The following is a 27,615-nucleotide window of genomic DNA, read 5'->3' on the forward strand; positions in this document are numbered from 1 at the left end:
CGATCAGAAGGTCGGCGGTTCGAATCCCCGTGACAGGGTGAGCTCCCGTTCCTGCTCCTGCCAACCTAGCAGTTCGAAAGCACGTCAAAGTGCAAGTAGATAAATAGGTACCGCTCCGGCGGGAAGGTAAACAGTGTTTCCGTGCACTGCTCTGGTTCACCAGAAGTGACTTAATCATGCTGGCCACGTGACCCGGAAGCTGAACGCCGGCTCCCTTGGCCAGTAAAGCGAGATGAGCACCGCAACCCCAGAGTCGGCCATGACTGAACCTAATGGTCAGGGGTACCTTTACCTTTATCTTTACCTTTAAGGAAAAGCAGGATATTCCAGGATCAAATCAGAAACCGTAAATCCGGGACTGCCCCTGGAAAATAGGGACACTTGGTGGGTCTGTAGACAGACCCAGTATACCTGAAGGAGCGATTCCATCCTCATCGTTCTGCCTGGACACTGAGGTCCACCTCCGAGGGCCTTCTAGCGGTTCCCTCCCTGCGAGAAGCAAAGTTACAGGGAACCAGGCAGAGGGCCTTCTTGGTGGTGGTGGCTCCTGCCCTATGGAGCGGTCTCCCGTCAGATGTCAAGGAGATAAACAACTTTATTTTTAGAAGACATCTGAAGGCATCCCTGTTTAGGGAAGTTTTTAATGAGTGATGTTTTAATGTATTTTTAATCTTTTGTTGGAAGCTGCCCAGAGTGGTTGGGGAAACCCAGCCAGATGGGCAGGGTATAAATAAATTGTTGTTGTTGTTGTTATCTATCCCATAATACTAGAATGTACGGTCACCCGACAACTGCATTACTGCAATGCACTCTATGTGGGGTTTCCCTTGTGTTTGATCCGGAAGCTGCAGTTAGTGCAGAATGCTGCAGCACAATTGCTGACAGGCCTGGGGGCTTGTCAGAATATAACGCCTGCACTCAGTGATCTGCACTGGTTGCTGATTCAAGGGGTCACTGCTACTACTATAAGTTCCACTATAAGAGCCAGTGTGGTGTAGTGGTTAAGAGCGGTGGACTCATAATCTGGTGAACCGGGTTCGCGTCCCTGCTCCTCCACATGCAGCTGCTGGGTGACCGTGGGCCAGTCTCTCAGCCCCACTCACCTCACAGAGTGTTTCTTGTGGGGGAGGAAGGGAAAGGAGACTGTTAGCCGCTTTGAGACTCCTTTGGGTAGTGATAAAGCGGGATATCAAATCCAAACTCTTAGCAACTTGGGACCAGTTAACCCACATCACTCGAGCTCTTTGATCAGCAGAATTGGCACTATTACAGGCTCTGCTTAATGCCCATTCCACATTTGTAAGAATTCGATTATTCAGTGTGGCAATGTCTGCCCTTTGGAACTCCCTGCCTATTGATCTCAAGCAGGTGCCTTCACTCTGCTCTTTTCAGCACCTGCTAAAAGCATTCTTTTTCAGAGAAGTCTATCTGGATGCTTTGAAAGTGGAGGTCATTTAAATCTGTTTTAACTTTGGTATGTTTTAAAGTATGGTTGTGTTTTTGTCTCAATTCTATTGTCTTATCTTTTTGTAAATCTCTTTGAGAGTTTGTTTTAATAAATAAACATCAATAAACAAACAAAAACAACATAAATTGGCAGCACATTCAAGACACACAGATCACAAACTTCCTTTGCACGAAGCATAATTAACTTATGCCAATAATTGCCCAAAACTCCTGTAACAACCCCTTGGTTTTGATGGGTTTTGACCAAGGATCTAGCCACATTCATGGAATCTAATTCTGTTCCTGGACACCTGCCATAATAGTTCCTTATTTATCTGTTTCTAGAAATATTTCTATTCTGCTCATTCATAACGAAAATATCAAGCAACCGCCTGTCACGAATTCATCAGGATCAGACCACGAATACACTCGCTCAACACCATAAGGCATATATATATATATATATATATATATATATATATATATGCTTTCGTAGATTTTCACGGGTACAGGAATGCAGGTTTTGGTGTCCTCGGGTGTCTTCCCGTGTAAAAGTTGGGGTGTCTAGGCGACGTTTCGACGAGGTCTCACTCGTCATCTTCAGGCTGGTGCTTTCGGCTTCTTGTTACTGGAACAGAGCGGGATCTCAATGTTTGAGTTCCTATAAATACTGTAGAGGGGGTGTGGTGTCTAGCCTCCAATGTTCTGGGCAGAGAGGAAGTTCCCAGGCTAGTGTGCCTTTTCTTCTTTTGTTCCTTAATTACTTGAGAGATACCTTGAGTGATTTCTTGAGTGATATCCTGAGTACCACTTAGGTGGGTCATTAGGTGTGGATTAGTTGCTAAAGTCTTTGTGTCTTGACCTCTTGAACTTTGTGAAGAGTTTTCCTGAGAAGATGGCTGTATTGCACTTAGTTGTGCTTTGGCTTGGCTTCGTGTATAGGGGCGAGCTGTGGTTTTGTGGCTTGTGTCAGCCAGATCTGTGTAGGGATTGCAGGGGGGTGCAGCATCCGGAGGTGCCACCATGGATTGGCTACTGGATGGTGTCAGTAATTCATCTGTGGAGAGGGTCTGGGTTTGGGTCTGGTGTGGTTGATTGGTGTTGGCGTTCTGTGTGCCTCTGGATCTGGTGTCAGTTTTTGTGGGGAGGGCTAATTTCCAGATGTCTGGCAAGCGGGATGTGTCGTCACGCTTGTTCATGTTGTGAGGGTGTTTCTCTATCTCGATGGCTTCCATGATTATTCTCTTGTGGTGATGTTCCGTGTTAAAGAGCAATTTGGAATCTGCAAAATTAATTTCGTGTCCTGTTTCTTTCATGTGTTGGAAAAGAGAGGAAGTTTTTTCTTCTTTTTTGACGGCATTCTTGTGTTCTGCGATACGTGCATTTATTCGTCTGTTTGTTTGTCCAATGTACGTGGCTGGGCAGACTTTGCAGGGTATTTCATAGATCCCTTGGTTTTCCAACTGGATTTTATCCTTGGGGTTTCTGAGGATATTGGCTATTTTTTGGTTGGTGCAAAAGGCTGTTTTGATATTGTGTTTATGGAGGATTTTGCTAATTTTATCTGTAGTGCCCGTGATATAAGGAAGGAGGGCCATGCCATTGTTTTCTTCTGTGTCTTGGTTTTTGGGGGGTGTTTCCTTTTGGATTAGCTTCGTAATCCTGTTTTGCTGGTATCCTATACACGAAGCCAAGCCAAAGCACAACTAAGTGCAATACAGCCATCTTCTCAGGAAAACTCTTCACAAAGTTCAAGAGGTCAAGACACAAAGACTTTAGCAACTAATCCACACCTAATGACCCACCTAAGTGGTACTCAGGATATCACTCAAGAAATCACTCAAGGTATCTCTCAAGTAATTAAGGAACAAAAGAAGAAAAGGCACACTAGCCTGGGAACTTCCTCTCTGCCCAGAACATTGGAGGCTAGACACCACACCCCCTCTACAGTATTTATAGGAACTCAAACATTGAGATCCCGCTCTGTTCCAGTAACAAGAAGCCGAAAGCACCAGCCTGAAGATGACGAGTGAGACCTCGTCGAAACGTCGCCTAGACACCCCAACTTTTACACGGGAAGACACCCGAGGACACCAAAACCTGCATATATATATATATATATATATATTTGTGAAAATCATATTCACAAATGCATTGTATTAGGGGGAATTGCTAGCAAGAATGGGTAGCCCATTCACAACTGGATTTCTTTAAAAATGTGTTTATTAGGAGAAATCCTTAAATGCAAGCGAATTTGCATTAGGGGTTTTTTTTAACAAAGAAACAAAAACCGCACATTTCTGCAGGGCTTAATTTAAGATCGGAAGAATGAGAAACAGGGAGGACTGAAATTGAGAGAGCCGTCCATTCCTAAGCAGAACCACATGTCCAGATTGCGGACTGCCTTCACCCAGAGCCTGCCAGCCTTCTTCTGAGCTTTCATCAAACTGCCATTCCAAATTCTTTGGCAGGGGAAGGGACTTAATCCGTTACATAAGGATGTGCTTGGCAAAGGGGAGGGCTGCCTTTGCCGCGCAGGGAAGGGAGAAGGCCGGCCGCTCAGGGTATTGAAGCGCATTCCGGATCGCCGGCATTGACCTAGTTTGTCGCCAGTGACAAATTGTGACAATCAATGTAATTGCGAGCATTATTGCATTCTCTGGAAACCGATCCCATCATTAAGACAAATGAGTCCAGGAATGCTGAGTCATGTCACGTTTTCGGAACTGCAGCAAGCCGGTTCATTGGAGAGGATTGGGGAGTGGGGGGGGGAGGGAGAGAGAAATAGAAGAAGCGGCCCCCTCTTTAAATGGCATCATCACTGCCATCATCAGGGCCCCGACCCTGCCCAGTCCAAAAGTCAGCTTATAATGACTTGGAACGCAGCATCTCTAGGAATTGTTTGGAAGCTTGAAGAATCAGGTTCTTACCCTTTCTCTTGTTTAGCGTAATTTTGATAAATCAATGACTTTCATTTTTTAAAAAAACAATATTTTATACCAACCACCAAAACACAAACAGTGAAACCCCCCCAGGCGGCTGATACATTGGGTGTACATATTCAATAATATACATATTCAATAATATTCAATAATAACATATTCAAATCAACCATATGTACACTTCTATATACCTTAACACTCCTCCCTCCACAAGGTTTATTTAACTTTTAGCATTTTAATTGCCCCAAATTGTTCAAACCTACCCAAATAATTCAATTTCTTCTCAAACCAATCCTCCTCTTTCTCACTCACCTTAAGCCCTTTCATTCTATGTATCTTCACAGTTAGGTATTCTAAAATTATAATATTCAGTTTTTTCCTCCATTGGTTCACCCCAGCTCTTCTGCATTTTTCCAATTACTCACTATAACCTGTCTGGCTGCAATTACCATAAATTTTACCCATTTACATTCCCCTTGTTTTTAACTTGGTACTACTCAGGGTAATAAGAACCATTAATTTAGATATTTCCACATTCCTTCCCATAATTCCTGATATTTCTATACCAATTTGTTTCCAAAATTCATTAACTAATGGACAATCCCACCACATATGACTGTACGTTCTCATCACTCCACATTTCCTCCAGCAATTCTTACTTCCAGATTTTCATTAGATTAAGACTCTTGGGCAATCCCGACCACGATGCTTATAAAATCATAGGGTTGGAAGGGGTCCCCAGAGTCATCTAGTCCAACCCCCTGCAATGGAGGAATCTCAACTAAAGCATCCATAACAGATGGCCATCCAAGGTCTGCTTCAAATCCTTAAAATAAGGAGGGCCCACCACCTCCTGAGGGAGACCATTCCACTTTCAAACAGCTCTTACTGTCAGAAAGTTCTTCTTGATGTTGAGTCGGAATCTCACTTACTGTACCTTGATGCCCTTGGTTCATGTTGTGCCTTCTGGAACAGCAGAATGCCCTCTTGGCTGTAAGTTGTACCTGGGTTTGTTTATTTTTTTACCCTAATTAAACATTAGTCCCGCCTCTGGATCTGAGACGGGGCAGCTGGTGCCCAAGTTGGATGAGAGTGGATCCAGTGGCGTCGCAACGGGGAGCAGGGGCAGTGCACCCCGGGTTCAATGTCTGCAGGGGTGACAAGAAGTCACCCTGCGGGGGCTCGCAGTAGCACGAGCAGCCATCGCACTGCCACAGCCGCATAATAATAATAATAATAATAATAATAATAATAATAATAATAATTTATTTATACCCCAGTACAGAAACCGGGCTCAGGGCGGCTAATAACAAATTTAAAACACTTAAAGCAGAGGATCCTGGCACTGGCGGCAAACCGCTAAGTACAGCACATGTGCGGCGTCGCACACATGCGCTGTACGTAGTGATGCCGCACATGCGCTATATAGCAGTTTGCTGCCTGCGCTGCTCCAGCCCCGTACGGACGGTGCCAGAATCCTCTGCTCACGGCTGTAGCAGCAACGGAGGGATCCCGGCACCGTACGTACGGCGCTGGAGCAGCATCGGCGGCAAACCGCTATACAGCACATGTGCGGCGTCACTACGTACGGCGCATGCACCATATGTAGCGATGCCACAAATGCACCCTACGTAGTGATGCCTGCCCCGGGTGTCATGATGCCTTCCTTTGCCCCTGGGTGGATCAACCTGACTGGGGTGGGGGAGATTGGAGCCAGGAGTAGATTGGGGAGGCTGTGTAAAGACATAAAGGAATTGTGGAGAACTGGATTTAAGATGGGGAAAATGCCCATTCCCAAGGGAGGAACACAGGTCTAGCTATCACATACCCTCCAATATTTCTCTGATGCAAATAGGGACATCCTATTCCATAATAATATTAATAATAATAATTTTATTATTTATACCCTGCCCAGCCGCCTAGGTTGCCCCAGCCCCTCTGGGCAGCTTCCAACACATGTAAAAACATATTATCATTTTTTGTAAAATCTTTTCAATTCCAATTTACATTCTACTTTTGAATTCAAACATTAATCCTAATCATCAACATTTAGGATTCCCTGATTCCTTAGACGTCCCACCACCCTTCCCTGGTTTCCGTTATCAAACTTTTCCTGCTGCATCACATAATTTCTCTATTCTTCTTAAGATAGTCCAATTTTACCTTAGTTTTTAGTGCAATACAAGCATTACTCAAATCCTGCCAAAGTTTTTAGTTGTTTACAGTATTCTCTTAAATAAATTGTAAAAAATAATAATAATAAAATCCATTCCTTCTTAAAAGTGCTATCGTCCTGGTTTCTGATTTTCCCGGTCATTTTCACCATTTCGGATTACTCCATACCCTCCAATATTTCTCTGGTGAAAATAAGGACATCCTAAGGGAAAGCGGGACCTTCAGGGATCAAATCAGAAACTGGGACGGCTTCTGGAAAATAGGGACACTTGGGGGGTCTGCCATCATGCCCTGGTTATGTAGATCAGCATCCTTCTCCTGTGCCAGCCTGTTTTAAAAAGCCTTGGTTAGGCAGCATCCTCGGTCACACTCTTGGGAACGGTAATTTAGACTTTAAAACGGGCTGCAATCTGAATGTTAAGCGTTCGCTTCCCCTCTTCCATGCTCCATTAAACATACTTTGCGAGTCCAAAAGGAAAACAAAACTCTATTCGTGTTGGAGGGTGGGCGATTGGAAGCCTGTTTCACTCTGGCTCCTGCTGCCTAAGGCTGCCCCCCTCCTCCCTGAGAGCCCAATGCAGGTATTGGGCCAAGTTTGCCCCAGGTGAGGAGACAGCAGCCCTTATTACAAGCTCATATACCTGTAGGTTTAATACTCATAAAGGAGCAAGGGATTATGCGCCCTTTGATGATGCTGTAGCGACTTAATCTTCTGTAGCGGGAAAGGAAGCTTATACTTGCGAAACCTGAGGTGCCCATTGATTGATTGCAGCTGCTGAAATGTTCCATTTTATATTTTATCTTTGTGTCAAAGCTCCCGAAGACCGTTTGAAAATAACAGTAATAATAACGAGGGCAGGCAAGAGAGGAAGACAGGTGCCTTAGGTGCTTTTAGGAAAGGAATCTGCAGCCAAGACTGAAGGCAGACAAAGGGAAGGATCTCTCTCTCTCTCTCTCTCTCTCTCTCTCTCTCTCTCTCTCTCTTCATGCAGCAGTGTGGTGTAGTGGTTAGAGTGCTGGACTAGGACCTGAGAGACCAAGGTTCAAAGGCCCACTTGGATGTGAAGCTCACGGAGGCCATTCGCTCCCTGACTCTCAGCCAAACCTACCTCACAGGGTTGTTGTGAGGATAAAAATGAGGCAGGGCATCTGTAGGCGTTATCAATCAATTAAAAAATTTTGACTGCCTCAAGATATTGTGATGGCCGGGCTTACGTGGTTTTACTAGTGGAGTTAGACAAGGCGTAGGCAAATTCAGCCCTCCAGATGTTTTGGAGCTACAACTCCCATCATCCCTAGCTAACAGGGCCAGTGGTCTGGGATGATGGGAATTGTAGTCCCAAAACATCTGGAGGGCCAAGTTTGGGGATGCCTGAGTTAAACAGTGAGGGAGGAGGAGGAGATTGAGTGCTGTTGTGCTCAGATTCTGTTTGCTGGTATCCCACAGGCATAGGATCATAGAGTTGCAGAGTTTTAGAGTTGGAAGAGACGCCAAGGGTCATCTAGTCTCAACTGGATCATCCATGACAGGTGGCCATCCAACCTCTGCTTAAAAACTTACAAGCAAGGAGAGGGTGTCTGTTCCACTGTGGAACTGCTCTTGCTGTCAGAAAGTTCTTCCTGATGTTTAGTTGAAATCTCTTTTCTTTAACTTGAATCCATTGGTTTAGGTCCTACCCTCCAGAGCAGGAGAAAACAAGCTTGCTCCATCTTCCATGTGACAGCCCTTGAGATATCTGAAGATGGCTCTCATATCTCCTCTTAGTCTCCTCTTTTCCAGGCCAAACTTACCCAGCTCCTTCAACCGTCCCTCATCAGGTTTGGTTTCCAGACCCTTGATCATTGAGAACAAGATGCTGGACTAAATGGGCCATTGGCTTGATCCAGCAGTCTCTTCTTATGTTCTTTTGGTGGGCACAACTCAACCCACAGACTCAAAGTTGATCAATGCTGTCCTACAGCAGTGTTCTTCAACCTTGGGGCAGCGGTGGAGGAAGTTCCTCGGGCGCCTGGGGCTGCACACCCAGGGGCAGGGCGATCTGCACATAGGGGCAGGGCAATGGCTGGGCAAGCTGCCCGTAGGGCGCTCCAGAGTCTGCCTGCCTCCTCCCACTCAGCTGCCCTACAGCTGGGGGAAAGGCAGCGGGCAGACAGTTTGGGCAGTGTAGAGCCTGGGTGCACCTAAGCCACCGTGTCTCTCCCTGGAGAGACACATGGCTCAGGCACACTGAAGGCCCCACGGTGAGTGCTGCCCGCCATTTTGTCACCCCCATCAGGGGTGACATCCAGGGCAGACCGCACCCACCGCACCCCCCTTCCTCCGCCCCTGCCTTGGGTCCCCAGATATTGCAGTATCACAACTGCCATCACCTCCAGTCAGCTTGGCCAATGATCTGGGATGATGGGAGTTGTAATCCCAATAGCATCTAGTGTTCCGAGATCAAATAACACTGTCCTATAGTAAAGGTAAAGGGACCCCTGACCATTAGGTCCAGTCATGGCCGACTCTGGGGTTGCGGCGCTCATCTCGCTTTATTGGCCGATGGAGCCGGCGTACAGCTTCCGGGTCATGTGGCCAGCATGACTAAGCCGCTTCTGGCGAACCAGAGCAGCACACAGAAATGCCATTTACCTTCCCACCGGAGCGGTACCTATTTATCTACTTGCACTTTGACATGCTTTCAAACTGCTAGGTTGGTAGGAGCAGGGACCGAGCAACGGGAGCTCACCCCGTCGCGGGGATTCGAACCGCGACCTTCTGATCAGCAAGTCCTAGGCTCTGTGGCCCTAATAAGTCTTCGTTTCCACTCCTTGTCTCTGCTTCCAATCTCAGCAGAAAAGCAGAGCCGGCATCTTCAGAATAACTTCCTCTCCTCCCCATTCAAGTCTGGCAGGGGGGAATGTTTGCCTGTGAGCCTCGCCAAAATCTATCAAGAAATAAAGCTATTACTTCTGGGTCAGCCACCCACCCCCCGCCCTCCCCAATTCATTATTCCAGAGTGGCCCCTTGGCTGGACTCCAAAAATAACTGGAACTGTGAATCAGATTGCACCATTCTTCATACAAACAAATAAATCAGAGTATTGTGGGATGAAAAGGAGTTGTTTATGGAAATGCAAAACCCTCCTCTCATCTAGGCTTTCCTCGTACACAACCTCCAGCTCGACAACAACTGTATTGCACAATTTGCACTGAGGTTCGTAGAGGTCGGCTCCCCCTTTCCATTTGTTAAACAAAACAGCTGGATGTAATTATTGAGTATTATTTTCATGGCAGAAAGGCTATCAATGGCTAATAGCCACGATGGCTATGCTTTGCTTCCACAGTCAAAGGCAGTCATGCTTCAGAGTTCTTCTTCTTCTTCTTCTTCTTCTTCTTCTTCTTCTTCTTCTTCAGCAATCACTCATAGCTGAGTAACATTGTCTTCCATAAATCCAGTTTTAACAGTGGGCCTGTAAGTGACTGTGGAGGCCAATTCTGGATCCATATGTCCTTCCACAGTGGGCATATAGATTTCCAGGCAGGAGTTGATCATGGTGAGGGTTTGCCAAGCGTGCCTTCCTCCTAGTACGTTTCTCCCTTTCGTCCTGAGGTTGAGTGTCTTCAAAGCCCATGACACCTTTGGTAAAGGCTGTTCTCCAACTGGAGCACTCGCAGGCCAGTGTTTCACAGTTGTCAGTGTTTATACTACTTTTTTTTTTTTAAGATTTGCCTTGAGAGAGTCTTTGAACCTCTTTTGTTGACCACCAGCAATATGCTTCCCATTTTTAAGTTTGGAATAGAGTATACCTGAAGAAGCGTCTCCACCCCCATCGTCCCACCTGGACACTGAGGTCCAGCACCGAGGGCCTTCTGGCAGTTCCCTCCCTGTGAGAAATGAAGTTACAGGGAACCAGGCAGAGGGCCTTCTTGGTAGTGGTGCCCGCCCTGTGGAATGCCCTCCCATCAGATGTCAAAGAAATAAACAACTGTATGACATTTAGAAGACATCTGAAGGCAGCCCTGTTTAGGGAAGTTTTTAAAGACTGATGTTTTAATGTATTTTTAACCTTCTGTTGGAAGCCGCCCAGAGTGGCTGGGGAAACCCAGCCACTTGGGCGGGGTAGAAATAATAAATTGTTGTTGTTGTTGTTGCTTTGGAAGACGATAATCAGGCATCCACACAACATGACCAGTCCAACGAAGTTAATGCTTTGACAATGGAGATCTTTGCTTCTTCCAGTGCACTGGCACTAGTTCACCACTGCACTGGCTCCTGGTGGAGTACAGGGTCAGGTTTAAGGTGCTGGTTTTGACCTTTAAAGTCCTATGCGGTCTAGGACTCATGTACCTACAGGACCACCTCTCCTGGTATGCCCCATAGAGGACCTTAAGGTCCATAAATGACAACATTTTGGAGGTCCCAAGTCGCAAAGTGGTTAGATTGGTCTCAACTAGGGCCGGGGCCTTTTCAGTACTGGCCCCAACTTGGTGGAACGCTCTGTCACAAGAGACTAGGGCCCTGTGGGACTTGACATCTTTACGCAGGGCCTGTAAGATGGGGCTGTTCCGCTTGGCCTTTGGTTTGGACTCAGTCTGACCCTTATGTTTCCCTCCCCTTATGGTTTTGATCTATGGGCTACTTTTAAAATGAGGCTGCATTTAAAATTGCATTTTAACCTGCATTTTAAATTGGGGGTTTTCTTTCATATTATGTTTTTACTATAATTTTGCTGTTGTTAGCCGCCCTGAGCCGGGGGAGGGGGGTATAAATAAAAAAAATATTATTATTATTACCTGTCTTCCCAAGTGAAGTGTACAGTTTTTCAGAGATACCATTGATGGAATCTTTTGAGGAGTTGGAGATGGTGTTTAAGTGGTCCACATTTCACAAGCATACCATAAGGACATTCACAGGGAAACCAACATGCTTGTTTATAAAGCTATTGTACTACCAGCCTTCCTGTATGCTTGCTTCAGAGTACCTGATCTTGTGCTCAGATCCTGCTCCCTGGTTTCCCACAGGCATCTGGTTGGCCACTGTGAGAACAGAATGCTGGACCAGGTGGGCCATTGGCCTGATCCAGCAGCCTCTCTTTATGTTCTTAAGTGAGATAGATTGATCCTTTTTCAAATAAGAGCCCTGTGCCAGGGCCTTGCGCCAATGTGTTTTCCATTCAAATTTATTTTTGTTGCAAGTGAGCGGAAGCAAGTTACTAGTCCACAAAGAAGTACCGTATTTTTTGCTCTAAAAGACTCACTTTTTCCCTCCTAAAAAGTAAGGGGAAATGTGTGCGCGTCTTATGGAGTGAATGCAGGCTGCACAGATATCACAGAAGCCAGAACAGCAAGAGGGATCGCTGCTTTCGCTGCGCAGCAATCCCTCTTGTTGTTCTGGCTTCTGAGATTCAGAATATATATTTTTTTGTTTTCCTCCTCCAAAAACTAGGTGTGTCTTATGGCCTGGTGCATCTTATAGAGCAAAAAATATGGTACTTTCCTTGCAGCCATGTAGGAGAGCAAGCCGCAGCTCTTTTCAAGGTTTCCAGAGCTTCCCTTTTTCATTCCTTGCTGATGATGATCATTATTTGGCGCAGGTGACGGCATCTGATTAGATTAGATTTGTTATATTTCCATGCAACTTTTCATTCAAATGAATCCCAAAGTGTCTCATAGACACCCACTTTCCCCTCTGCCCCCCCCCCACCACCACTGGCCTATGGCCCTCAGGAGGTTGTCTAGAAGGAAATGTGGCCCTGGATCTGAAAAATGGTTCCTTAGCCCTGCTGTTGCCTATGAGGTCTGTCTTCCCTGCAAAACTCTGGTTTTTATAAAGCATTTCTCGAGTGGCAAGCGGTGTGTTTCTGCAAAAATGTGTTTCCTTGTAAACATTTCTCCGGAAGCTGATCTTGAAACGTCATTGGTTTTATCAGAACGAACCCATCCTGCTGCCTTTTCCCCTTTTTCCATCCCCTGCCATTGAAAATGGCATTTAATTCATCTGAATTCTTTGAAGAAAAAAATGTCCCTTAACCGGCACTCTTGCATTATTTAATGCAATGTTCCCTGTGGGGATTCCTCTTTAAGTCATTTTTCCTAATTTCCTATCCTGCTGTTGCTAGCACTTAGCAAACAGGCTGGTTTTTATCCGCTGTTCCCCATTTTGTATTAACAGAAGAATGGGGAAGTGGCTCATTCACAAAATCGTTAAACCTTCTACCAGCCTCCCACTCCATCCCACAATCATCAAATTAAGGAAGGTATGTGAAGGCTGATGAACCAGCTGTGCCACCTTCCTCCGACTCGCTTCCTACCCAACCCACTCGAAAAGAGCAAAACATCAGCCTCCATAAACAAAGTCACTTAGGTAACATAGACAGAGTCCAGAGAGAAAATAAATCCTAGTAACCCTTTACTGTAAAGGTAAAGGTAAAGGGTCCAGTTGTGACTGACTCTGGGGTTGTGGTGCTCATCTCGCTTTATTGGCCGAGGAAGCCAGCGTACAGCTTCCGGGTCATGTGGCCAGCATGACTAAGCCGCTTCTGGCAAACCAAAGCAGCGCACGGAAACACTGTTTACCTTCCCGCCGGAGTGGTATCTATTTATCTACTTGCACTTTGATGTGCTTTCGAACTGCTAGGTTGGCAGGAGCAGGGACCGAGCACTTTACTGAGAAAACTGAATAAAAGCAGTGTATAATTCGAAAAGAATGGAACAGAGAGGTTTTCTTTTTTTAAAAAAAAAGTTCCGCCCTAGTACTTAGCAGGGAAACATTCAACCAAACATACAGCGGGAAAACTCCCTCAGCAGACATCACCTCACTTTGCCTGGTGCTTGTAGAGTAATTATATAATATAATGAAACTGGCACAACGTCTGAAGCATGAAGACTCCTTTAGAATTGAGTGACACAGTTTTATTATGCGCAGGGCTAAAGATGAACATGGAGGACTCCCCTCACATTGTACAACTTTTTGGTTAACTTTAACCGTTTACCGCCTTCTATATGAACAGTAGACTGGGATAAGAACTTATGTTATTTGGTCGTTATTTTGCATCTGTTGCCTAAACACCAGCTTTGAACTTAGGGTGGGATGTTTCATTATTTATCGGCATGTTGTTGTGATGTGTTGAAACAATTTAATAAAGAACAGAAAAAGTGCAATGGCAACAAAGCCTGTCGCTCACATCTCAGTTCATGCCCAGTCAGGTCTGGGGGTGGTTATTCATCTCTGCAGGAGCCCCTGTCTCCTGGGAACATCAATTCCTCCTGCATCATCTTTCCTCCATCCCCCGCATGGTTGATTGTGGTTCTTTTGTTGTTGTTCTTCTTCTTAAGGCTGGGAGGGGGGCTGTTTGATATGCAAATGCCACCCACATCCCTTCCCTTTGTTTCCTGCCACCACTTTCCTGTTGATAACGCAGCCCAAGTTGGCTTCCTTAACTCCTTGCGCCCACCTGGTTCGAGCACGTCAGCATGCTGGTCATCCTCCTGAACTGTGTCACCCTCGGGATGTTTCAGCCTTGTCAAGATGACAAATGCAAGTCTGAGAGGTGCACCATTTTGGAGGTAAGAGAATATCATCTCTCTCTCTTTCCCGCAGTGCCCACTGGAACTGGTAGGGCAAAAAGCAGGGAGACTGACAGTAGGTGGCGCTAGAGCCAATGACAGGCAGAGCCAATTGATTCTAACCTTGCCTCTATCCTCCTCCCAGCTGAGTTCTACAAAGGCAGCTCTGAGGTTTCCCACAAAGCATTCTGGAAGTTGCAGCTGGTTACGGGTGCTGAGAGCTGTTAGGAGACCTCACAGAGCTATGGTTCCCAAAGTTCCCTGGGAAGAGGGTGCCAGGCCAAAATGTTTTTACTTACCCAAACATGTGGTTTTTAATCGGGGGTGGATGGGTAGTTAGCTATGTCATTGGTCTTTATTCGCTCATCCATGAAACTTGGTAAATCTTGTCCCTTTTGAATGAGTATATTGGCCTCCATTAATTGCTGCTTTTTTATGTGAATGCCTTTGTTATTTTGGTTTTTTGCTGCATAAGTGGCTTTGCAGCACTTGAGTGCAAAAATGCAACTAATAAATATAATTGTTAGTTGTAGTAATAGTGAGCTTATAGGTGCAGGGCAAAGCTGTGTGCCAAAACCTCACTGCCACCTCTTAACACCACCCGATGATAGACTCATCTCTGTGTCTGCTGGAGGATTTTGGACACTTCCAAGATGTGTTTTGGACAAGTAACAACCTTAAGCCCATGACATTTCCTGCAGACCCCATTTCTCTATGATTTCGTACCACCACATCAGTAGTGACTGAGGTCTGCCCACCGACTGGTATGGAACAAGTTGGTGGTCCTGTTCCCCCTACCGAGACCTAATAAAATTCAGCCTTTGTGTCAAGGCTGTTGGCAGAAACCCGCCACCTCTTTGCTCATAATGCAACGCCACATAACCACCCTCTGGGCAGCGTGTTGGGGCCTTGAGCTCATCTTCCATTGCTTATCCTGCAAGCTAATGACACCCTGGAGCTTGCAGGCTGAATCTTAGCCGCTAACTCCCATTCCTCCCGAATCCTGGCAATTATTCAGTTGACAGGGACCCCAGGGAAGACCTGGTTGGAGCTTTTCAGCACAGAGCAGTAACACCCTGGCGGCAATTGGGGTGAGCAAGCGCCCTCATAGCTATGGGCTTCCTCTGGTAGTTAATGCAATTGCCTTCAGGCCTGGCTCTGCAGAGTTCTGCTTTATGCAAACACATTTCGTAAGACAACCATACATCTCAAGGAAGCCTCTTCTGTTTAACCCAGCCGTTCCATTAAGACTATCCCATTAGAATCCCATTAGACTCCAGTTCTCTTTTGGCTGCAGGCCGGCCATTATTTATCTGCTTCTATTCCATTTATGGATGCTGTGGGATTTAGGAGGATGGGTTTGTAAAAAAAATACTGTGTTGGGGGTGTTAATGGGATCGCCTTCTAACAAGGCTTGGGTTTTCAGTTCCCACCCCCCACAAAAGAATAAGGTAAAGATAAAGGGACCCCTGACCATTAGGTCCAGTCATGGCCACATGACCCGGAAAGCTGTCTGTGGACAAACACCAGCTCCCTCGGCCTGAAAGTGAGATGAGTGCCGCAACCCCAGTCGCCTTTAACTGGACTTAACCATCCAGGGGTCTAAAAGGTAAAGGTAAAGTACTCCTGATAGTTAAGTCCAGTTGCAGACGACTCTGGGGTTGCAGCACTCATCTCGCTTTATTGGCCGAGGGAGCCGGAATACAGCTTCCGGGTCATGTGGCCAGCATGACTAAGCCGCTTCTGGCGAACCAGAGCAGCGCACGGAAACACCGTTTACCTTATTGCCAGAGAGGTACCTATTTATCTACTTGCACTTTGATGTGCTTTCGAACTGCTAGGTTGCCAGGAGCAGGGACCGAGCAACAGGAGCTCACCCCATCACGGGGATTCAAACCGCTGACCTTCTGATCGGCAAGCCCTAGGCTCTGTGGTTTAACCCACAGCGCCACCCGCATCCCTACAAAAGAATAAGAGCCTTCATAAATCAGAAAGAAAGTCCATCTAGGTTATAGCTGAGGAACCTCCATCCCGCTAGCCAGATTTCACCTGCCAAACCTCCCCATTGGCCCACAAAGCTATTTCCCCAAAGCTGCAGCCACCTGGCCTCATACCTGATGTCATCTGTGGCATCAGGTGTGCAGCAGGTAGATCTGTACCTGCAAATGTTATCCGGGGAGCAGGGAGTTCCACCCCCCTCGGGTAGTATCTCCCCTGCCATATGCGGGGACGTCGCAAGGGGGTTTTAGGGGGTGCGGTCCACCCCAGGTGTCATTCCTGGAGGGGGTGACAAAATCCCCTTGGACGGATCAGCGTGGCAGCACTCAAGCCCCCAGTGGGTAGATTTTCCCAATTGGTGTGATCGTCATTGCTAAAATCTGCCCCCTGATTGCGCAAATACGCCTAGCGATCATCCTGGCACCCCCAGCGGGCAGTGTTTGCATCCCTGGTGGGCAGTTTCATGACATCGGCGGTTGGATTTTCACAATCAGCAAGCAGTGCTCGCACCCCAGGCTGGCAGTGCTGTGCACCAGGAATATTTGCACAATCAGTGGGCAGGTTTTCATGACGGCGATTGTGCAAATTGCGGAAATCCACTTACTGGGGATGCGAAACTCCGGCCGCCGATCGCATAAAGCTTATCAACTCTAGGGTACCGTTCCTTTAAAAAGTTCAACAACTCTGGGCAACGTTCCCCAAAATTGCAATGTTGGGGGTTTGACAAAAAAAAAATTCACACCGGGTACCACCTGACCTTGCTATGCCTCTGGCCATATGACTCTCTAACACTGATGTCAGATGATTGGCAGGTGGCGATTTCATCAGACCTACTGTTGTTCTATTAGAGTTGAAAACAGTCTTCATTTTGTTTAGTTTAAGTTAATGGTATATTAGTGGCAATAATAAAAACAGGAGAATCATTTCCCTCCGTAGTTATTTGCTCAATTAGTTCTTTGCTGATATTCGCAATTGCATAAAAGTTTTGTCTTCTCCTTTCCCCCCTTCTCAGATAAAACCAATCTATATTTTTGTTGTTCTTTTGGGTTGGGTTGCAACACTAGGAAACACCCAGCTCCCCCCAAAAAGCAGCCTCTGGAATTATTGCCAGATTCAGAATTTCTGTGAAATTGTCTTTGCTCCCTGGGAACAGACACTCCTCATTTACAAAACCATGTGACACTCCTCCAAAACTACTCAGTTCCAACATGGGAATGTTCTTTTTTATCTTCACCAGATATGAAAGTATTTCTTCACCTATTTTACTTTTCAGTAACATTTATATTAGGGACGTGGGTGGCACTTGGGTTAAACCACAGAGCCTAGGACTTGCCGATCAGAAGGTCGGTGGTTCGAATCCCTGTGACGGGTGAGCTCCCATTGCTCAGTCCCAGCTCCTGCCCACCTAGCAGTTCGAAAGCACGTCAAAGTGCAAGTAGATAAATAGGTACCGCTCTGGCGGGAAGGTAAATGGTGTTTCCGTGCACTGCTCTGGTTCGCCAGAAGCGGCTTAGTCATGCTGGCCCCATGACCCGGAAGCTGTATGCCGGCTCTCTCGGCCAATAAAGCGAGATGAGCGCCACAACCCCAGAGTCAGCCACGACTAGACCTAATGGTCAGGGGTCCTTTTTAACATTTATATTGCACCTTTCCTCAAAGGAACTTGTAGTGGCATGCATAGTTCTCCTCCCCCCCCCCCCTTTCCATTTTATGCTCACAACATCCCTGCGAAGTAGGCCAGTCTGTGTGACACTCTGAATGGCTCCCAAGGGAAGAATTGAACCCCAGTCTCTCCCAGATGCTAGTCCAGCACTCGATTTGCTACACTAAATGACAGGGATGCACTATGGGACTAATAGCGACTTCTTATTCTTTTCCTCTTTCTTTTCCACTCCAGGCGTTTGATCATTTCATCTTTGCCTTCTTCGCTGTGGAGATGGTCATCAAAATGATAGCTCTGGGAATCTTCGGGCAGAAGTGTTACCTAGGAGACACGTGGAATCGCCTGGACTTCTTTATCGTAATTGCGGGGTCAGTAGACAAATTGCTCATCAATCAGTGTTGTGGGCTGGAAGAGAAAGTGGTGTAAAACTTGTATCTATAGGAGGGGGGCATGATTTAAAAGCCCATCAATTTTGCTTGCTTGTCTCAGGGCCTAAGCAGAAATTACTTTAACCGGGTAGCAAGAAGCTGCTTCTGTTGCGGGTGTTTCTGTGTACTTCCGGCTGATGCAATGCACAGCTATATTCTCTGCTGTTTTCTGAAACCCTGGAGAGTGACTGGCAGCCAGAGTATAAGGTAACTGCCTATGTTTCTGAGGATCCACCCTGCTTTAAGTCCTATAGTTTCTGAGAAAGGGTGGCGAATATTAAAAATGAGTCAAGCGCTCTCTTAATCACTGCACCACACTGGTTCAAAGATCTAAAACGTTTGAGCATCCAAATTAAAATGTCTATTTGTTTGTTTGTTTTTTAAGCATCCACAAAGCTCAGACAACTATGGGATGAAATGATGGGCATGTTTTTCCTGTCCTTTTTAAGTTTTACTCTCTGCCGCCCCCGCCGCCCTGTCCTCTAAAACGTCAGTCACCCCCTTGATAATGGAGCTATTTTAGTCCCCAGATGGATAAGGAAGTGAGTGTAGAATGTGCAGGACCCAATTTTACCCTTTTGGTGTCCTCAAGTCAGTTAATAGAGCGACGAGTGCTTGTGGTATCAGGCAAAAGGCTGCAGTAACCAGGGCAGTTCTGATGCAAACAGAGGCTCAAACTGGCGTGAAAGGACAGAACTGGATATTTTCTGCCCAGCACCTCTGTGTGGAGTAGACAGCTAAGTGTCCCCCGTAAGTAAGACACAGGAAGCCTTATCAGATAAACTTCCTCTGACTTTGATCATCGGGACGGCTAAAAGCAGGCAGTGTGTTCGCCCAGCCTGGTATCAAAGGTCATATCTGCATATCCTTCATTTTCTAGACAGCTTTTAATTAAATCTCTATGCTGCCCTTCCTCCCGTAAGAACATAAGGAGAGCCTGCTGGGTCAGGCCAAGGACCCCTCTGGTCCAGCACAATGGTCAACAATATGCCCCTCTGCAAAGGCCACAAGTAAGACCCAAGCAGAAGATTGCTCTCCCCTACTATGGTTTCCGGGACGCGGGTGGCACTGTGGGTTAAAGCACAGAGCCTAGGGCTTGCCGATCAGAAGGTTGGCGGTTCGAATCACCGCAACGGGGTGAGCTTGGTCCCTGCTCCTGCCAACCTAGCAGTTCGAAAGCACATCAAAGTGCAAGTAGATAAATAGGTACCGCTCTGACGGGAAGGTAAATGGCATTTCCGTGCGCTGCTCTGGTTCGCCAGAGGCGGCTTAGTCATGCTGGCCACATGACCCGGAAGCTGTACACCGGCTCCCTCGGCCAATAAAGCGAGATGAGCTCTGCAACCCCAGAGTCGGCCATGACTAAACCTAATGGTCAGGGGTCCCTTTGTCTTTACTGTGGTTTCCAACAATGGGTATTCAAAAGCCTTACTGCCTCTTAGTGGTCAAGAGTGGCATAGTGGTTAAGAGCGGTGGACTTGTAATCTGGTGAACCGGGTTCGCTTTCCCGCTCCTCCACATGCAGCTGCTGGGTGACCTTGGGCTAGTTAACACTTCTCTGAAGTCTCTCAGCCCCACTCACCTCACAGAGTGTTTGTTGTGGGGGAGGAAGGGAAAGGAGATTGTTAGCCGCTTTGAGACTCCTTAGGGTAGTGATAAATCAGGATATCAAATCCAAACTACTACTACTACTACTCTTCTTCTTCTTCTTCTTCTTCTTCTTCTTCTTCTTCTTCTTCTTCACAGCAGAGGCAGACCATGGACCTCTTGGCTAGTAGCCATCAATAACCCTCTCCTCCATGAATTTGTCTAATCCTCTTTAAAGCCATTAAGTTGGTGGTCATTGCTGCCTTCTGTGGGAGGGAGTTGCATAGTTTAACTATGTGCAGAGTTAAGAAGCACTGTCCTTTGTCTTTTTCTTCTTCTTCTTCTTCTTCTTCTTCTTCTTATTATTATTATTATTATTATGCCACCCATCTGATTGAGTTTCCCCAGCCACTCTGGGCAGCTTCCAGAAAAAAATAAGAAACACAATAAAGCATCAAACATTAAAAACTTCCAACATTCAGCTTCATTGGGTATCCATTATATAGGGATTTCCCATGCTCACTAGAAAAGAAGTGGGGAGACTTTTTGCAGCTTGGGGGCCATATTCCCTTCAAGTGGGGGGCCACACTCCCATGATGTGCAGGGCCAGAAGTCAAAGCGAGCAGAAGAACAAGTGATTACCTTTGTACGACGGGCAGGTTTCTGCTTACGCACTCAGCTCTGGGTCCATCAAGAGACTTTCTCAGAGTTCAGGAACACATTCCAGCCAAGCAAAAACACAGAGGCAGTGAGGGATGGGGCCTGAGGAGAGGGGATTTAGCTATGGGTGTGGACAGTCCAGAGAGCCAGAGGCAAAGGCCTAGATAGGGTCGCCGGGCCAGGAGCATCGCAGACCCTGAGATTTCAAAACCCAAACCCAAGATGCCAGGATGGCTTTAGGCATTGTCTGTGCTCCCTGAGACCACTGAGCCCTGGAGATGGAGGTTAATTGGGAGAGAGGCAGAAGCATAGGAGCTAATTCCTAGGTTCTGAGGTCCCCCAGTAAAATATTGTAGTGGGCTGGGGGCCCCAAAGTTTATAGGCATTGCCATTCAAATGTTGGGTGCATGCCACATTTTGTAATTGACTATGTGGGGGAAGGGCCCTCCGTATATACTTTTTCAATTTGGGATGCTGGGTGGAAGACAGACCTCACCCCCATCCCCAATAGCATTTTGCGGCTAGTTCTTGAGAAGCTGAAGCTTGCAAGCTGCATGCACTATCTCCTCAATAATAATCGTAATCATTCAGCATATTATTATTAAGGGATTCCCACCCACCTGGAGATTCAAGCACACACACATCCTCTCACATGGTGGGGGCCAGGAAAACCTAGAGGCTTTAGGTCAGACCTGGAGGTTCTGGCAGCCCCAGGGCTAGATGGCTGAATTTGGCCCCCAAGCCTGAGGCTCCACACCTCCGCATGAAAGGGCTCTCTCAGCCTGGACAAATAAAAAGATGATAAACAGATAAATAGCTGCATCCATTTACGGTGGAAGCTGTAATAAACTGGGACTGTCGCCAGGCAGCTCTTCAGGATCCTACTATGTTTGCACAATGGTTTTAGACAATAGCTTGTATTATTCCTGGAAAGCCGGCTCGGTTCACACACCTGGCTCTTGGCTCCTGGCCTGTTCGCTCCAACTGGCAGGTGGAAATTGGTGTTTGCGATATATATTTCCTTGCTAGGTGGCCCTTGAATCCGCTCCAGTTGTTTCTCTCATGTTCTGCAGCGTGGCAGCGACAAAATAAATCCCAGGCGCTTGGTTTCAAAACGCTGAATGCAGATGTGGCAGGATTATCCGGAAAGCATATTACGCCATCACATGGAAGCCAAAAAGCCCTGGAAAACACCCCACAAGACCTGTGATTGCATTTCAGAGAATGCTTTCTTTGGTATATATCCCCACTGCTAGAAAACGGGCAGAAATTGCTACTGATGAATGCATTTTTTCCTCAGGCCATATTCTGATCCTAAGGACATATATGGTTCTTCTCTTCCCCATTTTATCCTCTCAACCACCTCATGAGGTTGGTTAAGCCAGGAGAGGCAGTGACTGGTCCAAAAGGTCACATCCAGTGAACCTCATGGCCAAGAGGGGAATTTTAACCCTGGTCTCCTGGGATCTAGTCCAACACTCTAACCACTGCACCATGCTTTAAAGGTGATTGAGGGTGATGTGAGTGTGTTTTTCTTTCCATGAAACATTTCTGCAGCCTCCCCAGGTGCCTTAACTGAAATGCTTCATAGGAGGAGTTACTGTATGGCATCATCCTCTGAGCTTTCAATTGACAAATTAAACTATTTCCACATAAATCATCGTAAGATCTAAAATAAAGAGACAAAAAATAACAACCCCAACAGCAACAACACCCCTCCCCCCAAAAAAACCCTCAATCCCCCAGCCCAAGAGTCTGTTCAGCAGCCTCAGCTTTTGTAGCTGGAGTCAGTCCAGGCTCCGCCCTCCCAAACCAAATGGGAAAAGGCCTGCAGGGCAGGGAGCAGATCTTCCAGGACTCACAGCCAAGTGAATGGAACTACATGGGCCATTACTAATCTAATTGTCAGCTTCCCCTTGACACCGAGAGAGGATCAAGTTGTGTTTTGTTTTTCATCTAATTTTCATCTAGGTCTTAATGATATTTTATTGAATGTAGCCAAGTGTTTATGCAGAGATGGGTGCTTACTTAGAATTAAGTGCCCATTGTGTCCAATAGAACATCTTCTATTATAAGGAAGCATCCATTTTTGCAGTGGTTCTCAACCTGTGGGTCCCCAGATGTTGTTGGACTACAACTCCCATCATCCCTGAGCTCTGGCCTTGCTAGCTAGGGGTGATGGGAGTTGTAGTTCAACAACATCTGGGGACCCACAGGTTGAGAAAGGCTGGTTTAGAGGATGTTTGAGAACTTCATTCTCACCTGTGTATCTCTCTCTGTTTCTGTCTCTCTTTCTCTCCAGCATGATGGAATATTCCTTGGATGGACACAACGTCAGCTTATCTGCCATCCGTACTGTCCGTGTACTCAGGCCTTTGCGAGCCATTAACAGGGTGCCAAGTAAGTCCATTGCGCCATTAGCTTCGCTTTCCCCCCTGCTCTCCAATGAGATGAAGAAAATTAACATCAGGATCCAAGTCTTCCAACTGGGTCTCTCTTTCCTCTTGTTCCTGGACCACTTGGCTGATGGCAAAACAAAAATTAAGAATGCAAGCAGAGCCCTACTGGGTGAGGCCAGTGGCATATCGGGTCCAGTATCCTGTTCTCACAGTGCTGAAGCCCACATACAGGAACTGAGCATACCTTGCGACCTTGTGGTTTCCAGAAACTGGTCTATACAGGCAGGCTGCTTCCCAAAGTGGAGGCAAAACATAGCCATTTGGGCTAGCAGCCCTTGATAGCCCCCTTTGCCACGAATTCCCCAAATCTTTTAAAGACTTCCCATTTTGGTGTCCGTTGCTGCCTCCTGTGGCATGGAGTTCCAAAGCTCAACTACACTCAGTGACTTTTGTCTGTCCAGAATCTTCAGGCGTTCATAGAATCATAGAGTTGGAAGGGATCTCAAGAGTCACCTAGTCCCATCCCCAGCAATGCAGGAATCACCTTAATTGGATGCCTCAAATCCCCATGTTCTGAGAGAGGGAGAGAAACCATCTCCCTGTCCATTTTCTGCACCCTGTGACTTATTTAAACACCTCTGTCACATCCTCCCCTTACAAGCAAGCAAAATGTACCTATGGGACCCTCATACCTACGGGACCGCCTCTGCCACTATGCCCCACAGAGGGCCTTAAGGTCCATAAATAGCAACACCCTAGAGGTCCCAGGGCCTAAGGAAGTCAGATTAGCCTCAACCAGAGCCAGGGCCTTTTCAACTCTGGCTCCGGCCTGGTGGAACGCTCTGTCTCATGAGACCAGGGCCCTGCAGGATCTGATTTCTTTCCGCAGGGCCTGTGTCAGAGTTGTTCCGCCTGGCCTTCAACTTGGAATCAATTTGATTCCCTTCCCCTCTTCTTTTTTCCTTTCTCCTCCTGTGATGGAATTCCTATTTGGGGACTTCCCTGGCTTTTTTCTGGCCCATGTAGGACCACTCTGGATAGTTAGCCCTGGTGAAGACTTGATGTTTTCATCCCCAAAAAAGTTTTTTATTTGAGTTTCCATTGAAATGAGGCTGTATTTTAAAGTTTTAATGTTGTATTTTAATCTTGTTTTTAAGTTGTATTTCAATCAATTTGTTTTTATATTGGGTGCCGCCCTGAGCCCGGTCTTGGCTGGGGAGGGTGGGGTATTATTATTGTTGTTGTTGTTGTTGTTGTTGTTATTAAAATAGGTAATTGGACTGAGTGGCCAGTCGTTTTAATGTTACTTTTGTACTGCTTTAAATGTTTTTATATTGCTGTACGCTGCCCTGATATTGTATGAGAGTAGCCTTTGATACCATCGACCATTACATCTTTCTCGACCATCTAGAAGGGCTGGGAGCCAGGGGCACCGTTATACAGTGGTTCCACTCTTTCCTCCTGGGCCGTGTCCAGAAAGTGGTGGTGGGGGGTGAGTGTTCAGACCCTGGACTCTCACTTGTGGGGTGTCTCAGGGTTCCGTCCTCTCCCACATGCTTTTTAACATCTACATGAAGCCACTGGGAGAGATCACCAGGGAGTTTGGGCTGGGTGTTCATCAGTATGCGGATGATACCCAGCTCTACCTCTCTTTCATATCGGAACCAGTGAAGGCGGTGAAGGTCCTGCGTGAGTGTCTGGAGGCGGTTGGAGGATGGATGGCAGCTAACAGATTGAGGTTGAATCCTTATTGTGAGCCAGGTTGCACAGTGTTGTCTACCCCAGATTGAGGTTGAATCCTGACAAGACAGAAGTACTGCTCTTGAGGGACAGGGGGTGGGCAGGTATGGAGGACTCGCTGGTCCTGAATGGGGTAACTATCCCCCTGAAGGACCAGGTGCACAGCCTGGAAGTCATTTTGGACTCACAGCTGTCCATGGAGGTGCAGGTCAGTTCTGCGTCAAGGGTGGGTTAGGTTGAGACAAGAGTAACAGACCTCAAGATCAACCACTGGTCTTCATCACAGAATGGGGATTTGAACTGTGTCAAGCTAACTGCTTCATGGTATAGTAGTGTTTCTTCCAACTTGGTGCCCTCCAGAAGATGCTGGAGTTCAAACCCCTCATCCTTGACCATTGACCACACTGGTTGGGGCTGATGGGAGTTGCAGTCCAATGCCACCTGGGGGGCACCAGCTTGGGGAACTCTGCTATACTGTCTTAATCAATAGAGGTGAGACTTCTTAAATCTAGCAGCTAAAGAGTGGGTGATTTGCGCCAGCCTTCCCCAACACAGTGCCCCCTCCCCAGGTGTCACTGGACTACAAGTCACATCATTCCTGGTCATTGGACATGCTCACTGGGAGTTGTAGTCCAGCAATATTTGGAGGGCACCAGGCTGGCCAGAGCTGGTCTATAGGGGGGAATGAGACCATGTAGGAAACTTTGGATGGTTTTTAGACCTCTCTGCAGACTAAATGTTGCATTATGGAGGGGTTGGACTAGATGACTTCCTTCCAGCTCTACAATTCTGTAATTCAGTTCCAATCTGCTTGCTGGCCCTGAATGGCACCTGGGTACTTTCTTCCAGCTTCCTTTATTTATTTCCTCCTTTGGGGCTTTTCTTTGAAGATGAGTGATGGGTTTAGGAAGGGAGCGTTGTCATAAACATGCACCTCAGCTATTTGTTGTTTTTTTTATAATAATTTTTATTAAATTTTTAAACAATAAACAACATACATAAAAACATATTATTTTCCAATAACCACATTTCATTCTCATCTTTGGACTTCCTCTCATCTCTTGTTGCTGCACTCTAAACGCATAAATTTTTCTAGCAAATTATTTACTTAGTTCAATTTATATTATGTAATTGTCCAATATTAAATCTCAAATTTTAGAATTTAAATCCCACTTATTCTTTAAAATTTAATTCTGGCATATTATTTATCCAAAATTTGTCTTTTCTTTCAGTTACCTTTAAATTTAATCCCTTATTACTAATTTGTTGGAGCCATATAATTACAAATCTTACATCTTTCTTAACATTCGTACAGTTTACAATGTTTTTGTAAATAGTCCTTAAATTTCTTCCAATCCTCCTCCACCAGTTCCTCTCCGAGGTCTCGGATTCTGCCAGTCATCTCTGCCAGTTCCATATAGTCTATCAGTTGCATCTGCCATTCTTCCAATGTGGGCAAATCTTGAGTTTTCCAGCCTTTAGCGATAAGTATCCTTGCTGCTGTTGTGGCATACATAAAAAAAGTTTGATCCTTCTTTTGCACACTCTGGTCGACAATGCCCAAAAGGAAGGCCTCTGGTTTCTTAGGGAAGGTATACTTAAATACCTTTTTCAGCTCATTATATATCATTTCCCAGAAGGCCTTCACCCTAGGACAGGACCACCAGAGGTGAAAGAATGTTCCTTCAGCTTCTTTACACTTCCAACATTTGTTATCAGGCAAATGGTATATCTTTGCAAGCTTGACTGGGGTCATGTACCACCTGTACAACATTTTCATAATGTTTTCTTTCAGGGCATTACATGCCGTAAACTTCATACCGGTGGTCCATAACTTTTCCCAGTCAGCGAACATAATGTTATACCCTATGTCCTGTGCCAGCTATTTGTCTCCGGGTTAACAGCTATTTGTCTCCGGGTTAACATTGGGGGAATTTTTTTTAGCAACCTTAATATTTGTTTCTCGCTGTTATGTATTATTCTTCTGCAGGGGACAAGACCGGGGGAGTGAGGGAGAGAGACAGCCCTCAGTAAAAACTAAAAATACTAAAAAGCATCTTAGATGCTTTTCAACATCTTTATGCGCCCCCTCGCCCAGCTTGTCCGGAGTTTTGGGCTGGGTTGCCATCAGTATGCTGATGACACCCAACTCTATCTGTTGATGGACGGCCACCCAGACTCGGCCCCAGACACACTGACCAGATGTTTGGAAGCTGTGGCTGGATGGTTACGTGGGAGCCGGTTGAAGCTAAATCCTTCGAAGACAGAGGTCCTGTGGCTGGGATGGGACGATATGGGATTGGGGGGGGCAACTCCCATCTCTTGCAGGGGTGCAATTAGTGCCAGCATCGTCCGTTAAGAGTTTGGGTGTAATCTTTGACACACCCCTTTCCATGGAGGCGCAGATTGCAGCTATAACAAAGGCAGCATTTTTTCATCTCCGCCAAGCTAAGCAGTTGGCTCCTTACCTCTCTTGCCCTGACCTAGCCACTGTGATCCATGTGACGGTCACCTCCAGACTGGATTATTGTAACTCGCTCTACGTGGGGCTGTCCTTGAGACTGACCCAGAAACTCCAGCGGGTGCAGAATGCTGCAGCGAGACTCCTTATGGGGTCTTCGCTGCGAGATCACATTCACCCGGTGCTATACCAGCTGCACTGGCTCCCGGTGGAGTACAGGATCAGGTTTAAGGTGCTGGTTTTAACCTTTAAAGCCCTATACGTCCTAGGACCCTCGTACCTACGGGACCGCCTCTCCTGGTATGCCCCACAGAGGAACTTACGGTCCCAGCCCACAGAGACATTAGGCTGGCCTCAACTAGAGCCAGGGCTTTTTCGGCTGTGGCTCCGATCTGGTGGAATGCTCTGTCACTAGAGACTAGGGCCCTGCGGGACTTGACATCTTTCCACAGGGCCTGCAAGACAGAGCTGTTCCACCAGGCCTTTGGCCAGGGCACAGCCTGACTCCCTCCCTCGGCAATCTTCGTGGAGCTCTGGCACAATGGTTGCCAGTGGCTTGATTTGAATC

General features: G+C 46.6%; 1 protein-coding gene across 3 annotated transcripts in view; it reads left to right on the forward strand.

The window, feature by feature from the left end:
* CACNA1H (calcium voltage-gated channel subunit alpha1 H) overlaps positions 1-27,615 on the forward strand; it is a 385,142-nt gene that overhangs the window by 183,273 nt on the left and 174,254 nt on the right. For all 3 annotated transcript variants that reach the window (XM_083711204.1, XM_083711206.1, XM_083711205.1), the window contains exons 3-5: positions 13,999-14,111; positions 18,007-18,140; positions 22,750-22,847. In XM_083711204.1, the coding sequence (XP_083567330.1) occupies positions 13,999-14,111; positions 18,007-18,140; positions 22,750-22,847 (345 nt within the window). The remainder of the gene's footprint in view (positions 1-13,998; positions 14,112-18,006; positions 18,141-22,749; positions 22,848-27,615) is intronic.

This window comes from Podarcis gaigeae (genome assembly GCF_964106915.1).
Source record: "Podarcis gaigeae genome assembly, chromosome: 14".
NCBI classification, from domain to species: Eukaryota; Metazoa; Chordata; class Lepidosauria; order Squamata; family Lacertidae; genus Podarcis; species Podarcis gaigeae.